At 53.4% G+C, this 14680-nt stretch overlaps 1 protein-coding gene across 2 annotated transcripts in view; it reads right to left on the bottom strand.

Moving 5' to 3' along the window:
* The window catches only part of Tmem63b (transmembrane protein 63B), a 24400-nt gene continuing 9720 nt past the window's right edge, over positions 1 to 14680 (bottom strand). For both annotated transcript variants that reach the window (XM_050122708.1, XM_050122706.1), the window contains exons 7-24: positions 14266 to 14408; positions 14123 to 14174; positions 13880 to 13988; positions 13303 to 13373; positions 9907 to 9987; positions 7255 to 7378; positions 6136 to 6269; positions 5870 to 6007; positions 5596 to 5749; positions 4695 to 4801; positions 4412 to 4498; positions 4224 to 4289; positions 2802 to 2964; positions 2154 to 2259; positions 1107 to 1274; positions 772 to 887; positions 523 to 603; positions 1 to 261 (exon numbers count right to left, since the gene is read on the bottom strand). In XM_050122708.1, the coding sequence (XP_049978665.1) occupies positions 70 to 261; positions 523 to 603; positions 772 to 887; positions 1107 to 1274; positions 2154 to 2259; positions 2802 to 2964; positions 4224 to 4289; positions 4412 to 4498; positions 4695 to 4801; positions 5596 to 5749; positions 5870 to 6007; positions 6136 to 6269; positions 7255 to 7378; positions 9907 to 9987; positions 13303 to 13373; positions 13880 to 13988; positions 14123 to 14174; positions 14266 to 14408 (2092 nt within the window). In that variant the 3' untranslated portion in view covers positions 1 to 69. The remainder of the gene's footprint in view (positions 262 to 522; positions 604 to 771; positions 888 to 1106; positions 1275 to 2153; positions 2260 to 2801; positions 2965 to 4223; positions 4290 to 4411; positions 4499 to 4694; positions 4802 to 5595; positions 5750 to 5869; positions 6008 to 6135; positions 6270 to 7254; positions 7379 to 9906; positions 9988 to 13302; positions 13374 to 13879; positions 13989 to 14122; positions 14175 to 14265; positions 14409 to 14680) is intronic.

Here is a 14680-nt window from a genome sequence, read left to right on the forward strand (position 1 = left end):
TTTTGTTTTTTAGTGTCCGTGGGGGGGGGGTGAGGGGCAGGGCGTGGCCTCCAGGGCCCCTCCCTCCCCTTACTGGTGAATCTCATTCTCTATGAGGCTGTCCTCGCATGACTGGAAGTCCGTGTCCGTGAGGCCCTCGGGCGGCATCAGCAACTCCTCATCTTGGGAGGAGGATGACGGGGGCTCGTCGCCCGAGCTCCCAGGAGCCCCATCCCCATCCCCGTCTCCCTCTGAGTCCTGCAGCACCTGAGCGATGTATTTCTGAAGGGAAAAGGAATAGGGGTAAGGTGGACAGCTGCCCCTTCTGGGTGGGTAGGTGGGGGCAGGTATCTTAGGGCCTGTGGGCAGCACAGTGGGCAGTGCCCTAGGGGATGGAGTGGAGAGGGTGAAGCCAGTTCTCTCCCATGCTGGTGCCCACCGCCATGAGGTCTGGTTCAGGCTGACTTCTGTGGAGGACTAACGGTCCACCCAGATTTGGGACTGAGTCTCGGGTACCCATGGCTGTGGAGTAGGGGCACTCACCGCAGATTTGGGGACAGCGGCAGCAGTGGGGGGCCGTCCATTACTTCTGGAGCTGACGGCATCTGTCTCTGTGTGTTCAATCTTAAGGGGACCAGGGAGCAGGAGGAAACGCCTTCGTCTTTAGCCCGTCATACCCCATCACCCGCTCAGCACCTTTTGACCCTGTATGCCACCCCACACCCCGTGTGCCGCCCTCCCAGGAAACTTTTTCCCTCAGCCAATTCCACCACCTCTTTTCCCGCCCCACACCTTGTAGTTGTGGGCACTGAGGTATTTGAAGTGTCCGAAGCAGACGTGGCAGAGACAGATGACAATGGTGATGACCAGAACGACGAAGGTGAACATGGATGTGGGGGCTAGGAATCCTGGGATTGGGGAGCACAAAAAAAGGGGCTATCGCCTGGCCTGTCATTTGGGCTCTCTTCAAGGGGCTCACTACCACTGCTTCTGATTCTTCCACTTCCATCTGTACAACCTTGCCAAGACCTACCAGACTCTACCACGTGGCTCTCAGGTCGCAAGTTCTAGCTTCGACAACCCCTTCTGTCCTGGCCACCCCACCCCCGCCGGGACGGCGGCCTCACCTGTGCGCATGGTAGAGAAGAAAAGCAGCCAGAAGAGGCAGAGGATGGGTGCAGCCACCACCTGGTTCACAGCCCCTGAGTGGATCTTCTTGTCCAGCTTGGCCGGCAGGTAGGCATAGTAGAGATTGTACCTGTCTACCAGGTGCTTCAACAGCATGTACATGAGCCCTGAGGAAAGCCAATGGCCCTGACCTCGGAACCAGCGCCCACAGACCCTGTGTGTCGGCCACAGGCTGCCCTGGCCTTCTGAGGTGGCTGCTCCCTGTACTGCCGCAGATGGAAGCTGCAGCTTCTTCCCCTCCGGTCCCTTCACCCTGTGCAGCCTCCCTGTCCTCCCCCCAGAACAACCACCAGAGAGTCATTCGTTTAGGTGATCAAGAAGCCTTTGGAACCCCTCTTACGCCTTCCTACCCGTCCCTAAACAGTTGGATATAAAGTCAGGGAAGGTTCTGCTTCCTGAAGCACAGGGAACTTTAAACAAGGGCTAGGCGGTTAATTTGAGAGTCTGGAGCCTTGAGGAGGGAGTCAGGATGCTATGGGGGAAGGTGAGGTTATTGGTGGGACCACGGTCAGTGAGAAACTTAGCTAAACACCTCCAAAGAGAAGAGGGACCTGTCCAGGTTACATGTCCCTAAGTTACAAGGACCTAGTCCACTCTGGAACCCAAGGGGTTTTCTTGAATTTTGAGGTCTGTGTATACGTGTAGATGTTGGTAATAGGAATGTGTGTATATGTGTGTAACAACTCGGAGAGAAGTATGTCCACGCATAACCAAAGGAAGGCTTCAGGGCCAGTAAATATCGCTGAGGTGGATGGTTTGACCCAGGGACAGGGCGTGCCAGGTGGGCCACGCCTCAACAGAGCTGCTCTCCCCTTCTTCCCCAAGGCCCAGCCCCAGACTGAGCCAGGAACCAGGCGGGAGGCCAGAGGGGCCGGTCTCCCAGCCAGGGCCCTGTCCAATCAGGGTGGCCTGCCTTACTAGAGTGGAGCGGGTGAGGCCCTGGGTTCCCCCGAGCAGGGCCCAGGTCCCGGCGCGGCGGTGCCTACCGAAGGGCACGATGATGGGGCAGGTGATACTGTAGGTCATGACCACCGTGAAGACGCACATCATCCAAGCGTAGGCTGCGCCAAACTGGAACTCGTAGGCCTGATGCTGGGGGGGACATGGGCAGGAGGGTGGCTCAGGGTGGAGGGGACAGGCTGCAAGGGGGCGAGGCAGGTAGGAGGCGGCCAGGAACTCTGGGGCTGGGAATAAAGCCATGGGGAGTGAGGGACCTAATGTGGGGGTGGTGCAGGGGAGAGCAAAGCAGGTGGGAGGCAGGGGTTGTGGCTGATAGGGAGGCCAGGCAGGGGCAGTGACGGGGCATGGGAAGGTAAGAGCAAAAGTTGAGGTCTGGGGACAGCTATCCAGCGCCCTCTTGTGGAATGAAGGCAGAGGGAACCTAAACCAAGGGAGCTAGACCTCTCCCAACTCCAAGCACAAACAGTATGCTCTCAGAACTCAGGGACCTCCTGGGATAATCTGTCCACCCATAGCTATATGTGCAGGGAAACTGAGGCTTCAGATGGGAACTAAAATCGCTAAGGTCCAGCATTCTTGTGCCCCACCCTCCACCCGAGCCTGACCACTGCTGTTTCTGGCTGGGCCACCAGAGAGGGCGCTGTGCGTGTTGCCGCTGCCCCAGGCGGCCATACCCGCTTTACGTTGCGTCTTTCAGCGGCGGAGCGCGCCAGGCAGAGTCGGATCATGTACATGAGTAGGCCTGGGATGCGCAGCAGGTCCATGGCGTTACCGATAAAGGCTGAGGCAATGACGTAGTTCACGAAGAAAGCGCCGTTGTCCGGCAGGAACACACACCTGCAGGCAGCGGGTGCTCCAGCACGGCTCCCTTGGGGTGACCTGGTGGCTGTTTGCCCACGGCTAGCATGACAGCCCACCATGCCCTCACCCAGTTGCTTCCTCTACATGTACACCCTCCCATTCCTAGACCCATCCTACCTGTGCTCCAGTCTTTCCACAGTGTGAACCCCAGAATGCCAAAACACCAAAGCCCAGACGTATACCTTGAAAACCAGCCCAGAGACCTACCTAGATGGTGTACCCCATAAACATCCGAGGAGAGAAGAGTTCAAGACCACATAAGGCCACTAGTATGTGTAGTAAGTAACTATTGAGACCTTCACAAAAAAACTCAAAAGCGCAGAAAACCCAGGAAGTTTTCTGACTCTGGTATTCCCACAACAGAGCCTTGGACTCTGTCACTAAAAAGCTTCAGAAACCCTCCCTCAGATGTCTTTGGTGTGGGAGGAGTGACAAGAACCAGAAAGTCCTTAAGTCCAAGATGGCCAGAGAAGACTCCAGAAAGTTCCTGGAGTCTGAGCCTACGAGAGACACAGTATGCAATGGAGAAAGGTGCTGGGAGGGATAGGTGGGGAGGACACTCCACGGGCACACCTGAGTGAGGTGGGGAGGACACTCCACGGGTACACCTGAGTGAGGTGGGGAGGACACTCCACGGTCACACCTGAGTGAGGTGGGGAGGACACTCCATGGTCACACCTGAGTGAGGTGGGGAGGACACTCCACAGTCACACCTAAGTGAGTGTGACACACTTGAGAGACACAACTTGTGCTGTATAAGCACCCTGAGCTTTGTGCCCCAGAGCGGGCCACTCTGAGTTGTGAATCTAAGAGACCTCAGTGTTCTAGGGACCCTCAGGGATACTCTAAGGGTCCCCAGGTCACCCCCAAATTATGACCAAGTTATCACTACAGACATCTCCCCGACTTCCTTGTTGAAATCTAAGACTCCTAGCAGTCCTAGAATAAGAACCTGAGACCGCACAGAAGCCCCCACCTAAGAGCTCTGAAGACTTAGATCCCCCCTTGAGCACGCGCTCAGCTCAATTCAGGTGCATTCCTGAGCATGAGCTCAACACACTCCATCCAAGGACATAGCCTGTGGGTGTCTTCTTTCGGATAACCCAGTAGATGTGGGGTGTTAACCCCACCCCACACAGCTGGAAGCTTGGTGACACCCTCCTATAAAGGCTAGAAGTGTCTCAGACACATCCACCCGCTGTCTGCCTCTCTCCCCAAGAGTTCTGATCACTCACTCAAACCGAATAGCTGCCTCGGCCAGGAATTTCTTGTCAAAGAGCCAGCGGAAGAAGAGGTCTAGGCTGCAGGGAGAAGGATGGGAGCTAGAATGGCAGAGCAGCTGAGCACCCGCAAGTTTGGGGACAGGTAAACCTCCCCCTATTGTGCACTCCACCCGGGCTCCCCTCGGTCCCACGACACTCACCTGCTCAGCCCCAGCGAGGGCAGAAGCAGCACCATGAAGATGAGGAAGGTGTAGCACTTGTGCATCGTGGTCCTGTTCTCCCCGGAGCTATGAGGGTGGGCAGGCAGCGGAGCACAGGCCAAGATCAGGGCAGGGCAGCCCATCCTGGGACAATGTCCCAGGAGGCTCCCTTGGATGGTGGGGGTCCCCTAGGTGAAGGTACAGGGCCCAGGGCAGGGACCCTTCAGGGCAAAGTGCTGGCTGCCCAGAGACAGGGTTGGTAGGTGCAGTGTGGGCAGCTTACCGTGTCCAGTGTGCTTCGAAGAAGGCAGAGTAGTAGACGATGGTGGGGAGCAGGGCGGAGAAACACCATAGCAGTAGTGTAGGGAAGAACTGAGTGATGATGGGGTTCTGTGTGAGGGGACAGGGGGTGTCATTAGGGGTAGCTGGGTGAGCCTAAAAGTCCAGAACACTCAGACAGCTAGGGGGTGGAGGCTAGGGCCGTGAAAACAGCTCCAGTGTGATGCTGACGGTGAGCATCTGCTGAACACCTACTATGTGCTGAGTGCTTGTGCACGCTCTACATATTAAACCACACAACCAGGAGCCAACCTAGGCTACAAGACTCGATGGCTGGGCCAGCTAGTGAGCAGTGGGATGGGGTTTGCACTGGGGCCCGCATCTTGTTTACTGAGCTTCTGAGTGTTGAAGTCCATGGCAGGAGGGGCAGAGGAGGCCAGGCAGCCATGTGTGTACCCTACTGTCATCTGAGCAGCCTTGAGCTTCAAGCTGACAAGAGGATCTGAATGTGCACATGAACGTCAAGGGGCCAATCTAAACCTCCCATTTTTCAGAGAGTGGAGAAAAGGGGCCTTATTCAAGGTCATGCGTCCTCCTGGGGGGTTTCTCCAGGAGGTGTAAAACCAAGAGTGGCCTCTCCTGAGGGTAGGATGTGGTGGAACCCAAGGGCAGGCATGGTGGGGAGGTGTGCTGCCTGATCCTTGGGAAGCATCCTGGAAGGGCTAGGCTGGGACCACTGGAGCCAGAACTACACTAGGATGAGGGATGCTCTCTGGTCCCTGGGAAGCACCCTGGAAGGGCTAGGCTGGGACCACTGGACCCAGAACTACACTAGGATGAGGGGATGCTGCCTGGCGTTGATGCTCACACCACATCATGGAGGGCTGGGTGGGCATGGGCCTCACATTGAGGTATTCCACAGGCTTGGTGACGTTGAACTTGTCCATGGTGGTGATGATGATGGCCGGGGTGGTGAGGAAGAAGAGCAGGATGAAGAGGACCACATTGATAACCAGGCAACGCAGCCACCAGATGAAGCCTCGGATCGACAGGTGCTCCCTGGGAAGGTGAGAGAGGGTCACTTTGAGGATTCCGGACTGATTGGTCTCTGGCAACATCCACCTCCCTCTCCATCATCTTCCTGCTTTAGGAAGCCCCATTCCACCTGCCGTGGCTCACCAGTAGATGTTCTGGGGGTCTGGAGCGTAGGTCACGGTCCAGTTGGAGATGTGCAGGGCCTCGCTGCAGGAAGAGGCACGCGGCTCCCCACGGCAGGCACAGCCCTGGCATTTGCACACGTTGAAGTCCTTTAGGATGCTGGGGGCGGGGAGGAGGTAGATACTTGTTACTGCAGCAGAGACTGGGGACCACAGTATCAGAGAGAGGTCCAGGGCAAGAGGTGGAGGTGGGGGGAGGGGGGTCATGTGATGATGACAGCGACTCACATGGCTGTGATGGTCTCATTGTGGAAGGTGACAAAAGCCATGCCAAGAGGCTTCTCATTCACCTTCTCCTTCTCTCGCCTGTAGTCTTCCTTCAGCCTCTGCTCCAGCTTTGTGTAGTACTCAATGGCCTCCACCTATAGGTGGGAGGGCCAGGGACTCTGGTCAGAGCTGGGAGGCACCCGCAGCATCAGCCAGCAACTCCTGAGGCTTTCTGGTATGTCTGGAGCTGTTCTGTCCCTGCCTTAGCCTTGCAATGAACCCAGTCTCAAGGGGGGAACCAAGGAATGGGGTAATTAAGAAACTTGTTAAAAATAATTCATGTTTTTCTCCTTCCCTTCCATCGCTCCTCTTCTTTCCGGAAGCTGCTATGCAGTCAAGATTTGTCTTAAACTTGAGCTCCTCTTGCCTCAGCATCCCAAACAATAGGATTACAGGTCTGGACTATTTCACTAGCTTCTCAGCTATTTTTAAAGAACAGGGTCTCATGTCGCCCAGGCTGGCCTCAAACTCTCTTAAGTAGTGGGTATGACCCTGAGCTTCAGCTGCTCCTGCCTTCACCTCCTGAATGTTGAGATCCCAGACAAGTGGCACACCTGATTTATGTGGTACTGGGGATCAAACCCATGACCTCTGTATGCTAGGCCGGCACTGAACAACACCCCCAGACCCTCGCTATGCTCGCCTAATCTATGGTTTTAAAAGTTATCACAAACCGGACAAACCCAACAGTGAGAACGGGGGCTGCAAGGGCCTGCAAGATGGCTCAGTGAGTAAAAAGAGCTTGCCGCTAAGCCTGAGAATCAGAGTTTGAGCCACAGAACCCATATGGTGTAGAGAACTGACTCATAAACTTCTCTGACCTCCACACATGCACCATGGTATACCCTCCCCTAAATAAATATTTAAAGAAAGAATCAGGGGTTTCATGGGCTCCAGAAGGAGGTGGAGGCTTGTCTGGGGTAGGGCCCCGGGCACTCTTCCTCTGAGAGTCTGTTTACCTTTGGGTCTTATTGTCCACCATACCTGTTTGTCTTCAGATGGTGGACTGGTCTACCATGTCCACTGAGACCTGTCCAGCCCTCCCCAGCCTCGCCAGGGACCCTGGGCACCTAAAGGTACCTGCTCGCAGCCTCGAACCACACAGCAGCAGAGGTGGCCACACGGTTTGGGGTTGATCATGGTAGGTACATTTTCCTTGCTCTGCAGGTTCGTGAAGTAGAGTTTTCCCCGCTCAGCCTTCTTCCTGTAGGACCCAGGGGGCCAGTCACCCACCACTTAGTGTGTGAGGATGGATGGGAGGTGGGGTGGGGAGCTGAGCAAGTGTAGCCCTGGCTGTCCTCGAACTCCCTCTGTAGAGCAGGCTGGCCTCAAACTCACAGAGATCTGCCTGTCTCTGTCTCCTGAGTGCTGGAATTAAGGGTATGTACTACCACCACCTGGCAAAACCCAAAGCTTTTTAATGGTGGGCCATGATGTGGGGTTGCATAACTGAACTTGGGGGGTTATGAATATCAGGCACCGGCCAAAGGCAACAGCCAATCACATCCTGCACCTGAGGTGTTTCTGCAGAGCTCGCCTGTACTGGAGCCTGCAACTCCACTGTAGCCTTGGTTCTGGACACAGCTTGCAGTTTGTGTGGCCTTTGCCGCCGTGCTAGAGACACTGCAAACATTCTGACTCAGACTGTGCCAATGAGTCACCGTGAACCCACTGTGCATAGAAAGCCTTCTGCTCTCATAGAAGAACAATGGTTTCATTACGAAAAACAAAGAGTTAACGTTTCCCTGTGTTATTGCCCGTGTCTTTGGTACCATGTCAGACATAGTACATTCATCTTAGGAGTGTGCTTCCATCTTGTTTGTGCTGTGTTTGTGCACTGGTGCATGCAAGTTTACATGTTGTATTCATGTGCATACACACAGAAACAAGGTGCTGACATTGGGTGCATCCCTCGATTGTCTTGTCTTACAGGTTTGTCTTTTTTTTTTTTTTTTGAGAGGGCTCCCTATTATATCGTGTTGGTTGTTCTGGAACTCACTATGTAGTAAACCAGGCTGGCCTTGAATTCGGAGCCGCCTGCCTCTGCTTCCTGAGTGTGCAAACCACACTGCCAGGCTTGTATCTTAGTTTTTGAGGCAGGGTCTCTTACTGAATCTGGAGCTCATAAATTTGGTCAGGTTGGAAGGCCAATGAATCTCAGGGATTGCCTGTCTCTGCCCTCACAGTACCAGTTATAGATGTGCCTGGGGCTTGTTTTTTACATGAGTGGTGGGGACCCTGACACTGGTCCTACTCTTGTATGACAAACCCTTTGCCCACTGACCCATCTTCCCAGCCCACTCTCTTCACTAGATGATAAATAGAAAGATCATATAAGGACCAAGGGATTTTATTTTAATAAGTGGAGGCCAGAGGATAACTCAGGCAACATCCTATTCTAGCCATCCACCTTTGAGGCAGGGTCTCTTGGCTTTGCCTCACCAACACTGGGGTTACAGGTGTGTGCTGTGACAATGACATCTTTATGTGGGTTCTGGGTATTGACTTTTTGCAAGGCTCGTTCTTTGCCGACTGAGCTAGCCGTCTAGCCTTCTAGCCCCAGGAATTGTCTTAAAATACATTTGTTTGGGCTGGAAAGATGGCTCAGAGGTTAAGAGCATTGCCTGCTCTTCCAAAGGTCCTGAGTTCAATTCCCAGCAACCACATGGTGGCTCACAACCATCTGTAATGGCATACAGACAGAATATTGTATACATAATAAATATAAAAAAAAATTTGTTTGTTTGTGTTTTGGTTTTTGAGATAGGGTTTCTTTGTAGCCCTGGCTGTCCCGAAACTCACTCTGCAGACCAGGCTGGCTTTAAACTCAGAGATCTGCCTGCTTCTGCTTCCCAAGGGCTGGGATTAAAGATGTGTACCATGACCACCTGGCTCTTTCTTTCTTTTTCTTCTTTTTTGTTTTAAAATAGGGTTTTTGTGTAGCCATGGATATCCTGGAATTTTGCTCTGTAGACCAGGCTGGCCTCAAACTCAGAGATCCACCTGCCTCTGCCTCTCGAGTGCTGGGATTAAATGTGAACACAACAACCACCCAGCTAAAATAAACATCTTTCTATTTTTTTTCCATTTTTTTTTCAAGACAAGGTTTCTATATGTAGCCTTGGCTATCCTAGAACTCATTCTATAGACCAGGCTGGTATTGAACTCGCAGAGATCCACCTGCCTCTGCCTCCTGAGTGCTGGGATTAAAGGCATGTTCCACAACTGCCCGACTAAAATAAATTTCTTTATGATTTATTCTCAGTAAATGTTTGGCTTGTATTCCTATTTATATTCCTACAAACCTGAGGTCATGTAAAATTTTCTCAAAAGCAAAGGGGTTGGGAGTGGACAAAAATTCAGGTCCCCAGTGACAGGGGCTGTCTTGTTATCAGGTTTGTTTAGTGCACAGGGCTCAGCAGTAGTCCCATCCAAGGACCTCCCTGCCCATTTCTAGAGGGCCAATTCTTCTACTAGTGTGCCATAAATTTCTCGTACTGTAGATGAAGAGGGTTAAGTCCTCAGACGTGAAGACTGTAGACCCCCTCCCTCTTGCAATACACTCTAAGACCCCAGACCTTGGAAGTAACAGAGACCCCCAAGGTTGAGCTATATTCAAAACGCACAAGGAAACAACTGAAAAGGGAGCCAGGTTCCCACACGGTAGCCAAGGTTCCCTCCACAACGAGCAGAGGGCCCTTGGTGTTAGCCTCCCAGGCCCCAACCCAGTACCTCTCGGCGTCAAGGAACATAAGACGAGCCACGTTGTAACAGGGCCGGGCTTCCAGGACGGTGCAGTTGGGGTAGGCCTCCCTGAAACACAGTTCAGCCGTCACGCTCTGCAGGCCCCACCCACTGCTTATCCTGGCTACCATCCAGGGCGCCAGCGCATCAACACATGCCCAGGGTACCCCCATCTCAGTCTAAGTGCTCCTCAACAACAGAACTTTGAAACAAACAAACTGCCTGGCGGTGGTGGCTCACACCTTTAATCTCAGCACTCGAGAGGGCAGAGGCAGGCAGGTCTCTATGAGTTTAAGGCCAGCCTGGTCTACAAAGACAGTTATAGGACAGACAGGGACACACAGAGAAACCCTGTCTTGAAAAACAAACAAACACAAAGAACAGAACTTTAAAGTCCTTCCTCACGTTATGAGTGGGGCCTGGGTGCAGGTATGCATTCAGACTGTGTAAAGGCAGTGGGCAACAGTAACCCTGGCTATGTGAGGAGACTCCTGTGTGGAGCTGAAAGGCCAGGCCTGTGGTCTGACTCTTGCCCAGGGCTGGGAACTGAGGTTCAGAGAAACTGTCTCTAGTTCAGGCTGTTCTCTAAGCTCTATTCCCAGAAGCCCTGGTCCTGATCCAACACTTGGCCTTGACTTTGGATTTACTCCAACCAATCTTGGCCTAAGACCAACAAGAAACTGGTCCTGAATCTGATCTCTAACCCTGGCCATGACCCAGGCCCAGGGCTGACCCCTATCCCCAACCTGAGTATGGCGAGCTGCCCTGACTCTCTGGCATGTGGCTCTGGAGAGCATTCACAAAATGCTTGCTGATCTACCAAGCGGTGTCCTTCCCACGTGACTGCAAAATGATCCAGTCCTTGAGCTTGACTCTTTCATCTTTTTTGATGTTTTATTAAAATGAAATGAAGGGCCACCAAGTATTTGAGACATGTGATATAAAGTTCCACAGTAGCAAGACGAACGCCACAAACTCACAACAATTTAGAGACTCACACCTGGCATGGTGTCCTTGGAAACGAACTTGCTAGGTGGCCACAGCTCTTTCCTTCATGGCTCTGAGCTGCTGTAGGCATCCTCTTTGGGAGGGCAAGTGCTCACCCTGGCCAGACTAATGGCAAATCCCTTAAAGCTAACCACACAGGCACGGTGATTCTACACAAAGGGTGTTCACTACTTCTTCTGGGGCAATCCACCTGGACCACGAGTTTCAGTGAGCACTGATGACCGTTCAGTGTGGACAAAGGCCGTCCCCTGGTCATCAGCACATACAGAGTTCTGTCTGACAGCCTCCCCATGGTAAGTGCCCACCAAAGCACTGAATGGACAGGGGGTGAAAGGTGGATTTCATTATGCTCAACCCCACTGCAAGCCCCAGACTCCAATAAAGACCAGATTCTCTTCACTCCACCTTTGAGTGAGGATAAACTTTAACCACAGGCTGTTTCCTAATAAAGTTAGAGACCGACTCCGAAAGCAGCCCAGCCAGGACATGTCAGTCTAGTCTGGCTTTCTGCCTCCCACAGCACACAGTAGGGTAGCAGAGACTTGGCTGGGAGGGCAAACTCCTTCGCTGTACTCAGGTCTCTGATCAAATGCCAGTCGGTGAGGGTAACTTTCACATGTCCCCCTTCCCTCTCAGGATGGCACCTCAGCACCGCCACAACATGACCCTGTCTAGACTCGTCCGTTTCCACTGACTCCTAGGACCCATGAAAGGAAAACTTCTGGGTTAGTTTACTGCTGTATACTGAGCTCTCACCCTGGTTTATAGGCTGTAGAAGGGCAGGGCTTACTTCCAATATCTCTGTGCCTGCAATAGATGTGCAATGGACGTACGTCACATGCGTCAGGTCTAGCTCCAGATCTCTGTGCACAGGCTCAGCGATGTGACCTGACCAGATCCTGCCTCCAACCTGCTCAGACAGGACTGCTGACGGGATGACGTACTGACTGAACTCTGATGTGAGCCAATGACATCAGACCTCAGGGATAAACCTGGGACTGGAGGGACGGCTAGGGTTTAAGAGCACCGGTGCTCTCCCAGAGGACCAGGGTTGGTCCCCAGCATCCACACAGCTACTCAAAACCATCTGTGGCTCCAGTTCCAGGGCATCCATCTCCCTCTCTGGCTTCCACATGCACTGTGCCCACATGGTACACAGACATCCACAGTTAAAACACCCATACACATAAAATAAAAATAAGTAAAATTTAAAAAAGAGTAAGTCCTGAATCTGCCTGAATCCTGAGCTTGAACCAAGACCAGTGATGCCACTTGTCACAGACACCTGCCGGCTCCTAATCTGGGTCACAGATTGACTTGTCCCTTTCACAGACACCTGCCGGCTCCTAATCTGGGTCACAGATTGACTTGTCCCTTGTCACCGTCACTGCCTGGTTCCTAATTTGGGTCACAGATTGACTTGTCCCTTGTCACAGTCACTGGCTGGTTCCTAATTTGGGTTACAGATTGATTTGGACCAATCTCAGTTCAGACCCTTGACTAACTCCTGCAGCTGATCTCCATGCTGTGACCCTTGAGCTAGATGACCTCTCATTCATCTTTCGCCATAGTAACTGAAGGAAGCTTGGTGATAAATGAACAGAAGTGTGACCATACCTCGAACCCTGTTTGCAGACTGTCCCCCATACTATATCCCTGCAGCTGGGCTCTTAACTTTTTGTTTGTTTTTTGAGAAGTGTTTCTCAGTGTAGCCCTGGCTGTCCTGGAACTCTCTTATAGACCAGGCTGGCCTCGAACTCACAGAGATCCGCCTGCCTCTCCCTCCTGAGTGCTGGGATTAAAGATGTGCACCACCACAGCTGGTAGCCCTTGACCCTCTACACCGTGGGCTCAACACCAAGGTGCCTGTCAGGCGCCTGAACTGAAGAGCCAGAGAAGCTGAGGGAACACAGGCCAACCTCCTCAGACTCCTTCAGAAGCCCCCTCAGCCCATGAGCTGCCCCACAATGTCTGCATATGCACCAAGTGCTGATAATAATTCTGAGGCAGTTGCCGCCTCAGGACCCAGTTCTAGGCAGGAGGAGGGAGAGGAAGGAAACAAATGTCACAGGCTGTATTCTTCACAATTCCATCTTATTTCTCTCATTTACTAATTTTTTTTTGAAGGGCTAGGGATCAAACCTAAGGCCATGGGTGACCCTGAGCGACCCCTTAGCCCTGCCCAGTTCTGAAGGGGCTGTCACTCAGGAAAGTGGGAACCCAGCCCAGCTTGGGACGTGAGGCCTTCCTCCGATCTGCTCCCCTCAGCCTGGGCTCCAGACCACTGAGTATGAATCCAAAGGTGCAAAGATGTTCTTGGGGCTGATGGGTAAGCAAGGGTCTGCATGCCTGAGGTGGGGTGGGCCGCTTACTCACTCAAAATGCTTCTTGATTTTTTCTGACTCTGCATACTTGGAGATTCCATTGATGAAGAGAGTCCGCTTGACCTGTGTAAGAGGACAACAGGCATGTCTTCCTACAGGTGGCCTCCAGGAGAGCCAAAGGGGCAGGGGGGTGGGAGCAGGCCTCGGAAACCTGTTAGGTCTCAGTGGAGTGTCAGTAACAGAAGCCTAAAGGTAGAGCCATGTTCTGTGAGGGGGGACCTGGCACAGTGGCTGGCGAAGAACAAACATTTGGTCCAGGCTAGGTGGATGGCTGCAGAAGGTAAAGGAATTTTCCCACCATCCACATCAAGCAAGACAACAATACAACCATCCAATGGCAGTACCAGCCACGGCCATTTCCCATGGCCAGGAATACAACCATTGACACCACTAGCAGCCATGGCCATTTCGCAAGGGCTGGGCTCAGCATGGAGAGGCCCAGGCATGGCCTTCCTAGGACCCCTGGAGAAGTGCCCTGATCCTAGAGTAGGAGGGAACCCAGGCAGCTCAACTCCACAGCGGCCACCCCAGGGCTGCCTGGGAAGCCGAGACAGGCTGCGCTTCCTCACCAGGTCGTCCTCCTTGTAGCGCATCTTTGAGGTATGTCTCCGCATGCTGTAGACCGTGAGCAGCAGGTACAGGAAAGCAAAGGAGGTGTGCAGCCAGAGGAGATTATTCCTGTGGAGGGCAGAGGGTCATGTGGGGCTATGGGGTCAGCACGGTCTACCTCTGCTGTGGCCATCCATCTCTGAAGCTTCAAATCTCTCGCCTCCACTCTAGATTCCACACAATGGAGAGGTCCCAAGCCTCACCCTGATTTCAAGTTGGCAATGGTGGTTCTCCCGAAGCTGTAGGCATTGTTCTCTGGAAGGCAAGAAGGAGAAGGGGAGGGTGGTAGGGTCGGCACAGGTACCCCTTTGTCCCCTTCCAGTCCGGACACCTGGCCCTCACTGACCTAGCAGGTCCCCTGAGAAGTTGACAGGCAACACGATGCCTACAGAGAGGACGCCCACGACAACCAGCAAGCCAATGATATGCCTCTGGAAGGACAGGTAGTGCACGGCATCGCCCCCACACTTGTCCCGGATCTCATCATCCCTGTGGACCACAGGAGGCAGACAGAAGATGCGGGTGAGGAGCAGCAACCGGAAAGCTGGAGCCTGTCCACCCCACCCCCACCTCCACCCTAACACCCCCCCCCCCCCCCCCCCCCCCCCCCCCCCCCCCCCCCCCCCCCCCCCGTCCCACCCTGCTGGATGGAACTTCTCATCCCAATTTCCTGGGAGGGGAAGAAGGGGAGAAGGAGGAATGCACAGAGCCTGGAAGTGGTTAGAAAAAGAGAAGTAAAGAGAGAGGGAGATTGGGAGTAG

This window comes from Alexandromys fortis, unplaced genomic scaffold (assembly GCF_014885135.2).
Source record: "Alexandromys fortis isolate MF-2015 unplaced genomic scaffold, M_Fortis_MF-2015_v1.1 scaffold_212, whole genome shotgun sequence".
NCBI lineage: Eukaryota > Metazoa > Chordata > Mammalia > Rodentia > Cricetidae > Alexandromys > Alexandromys fortis.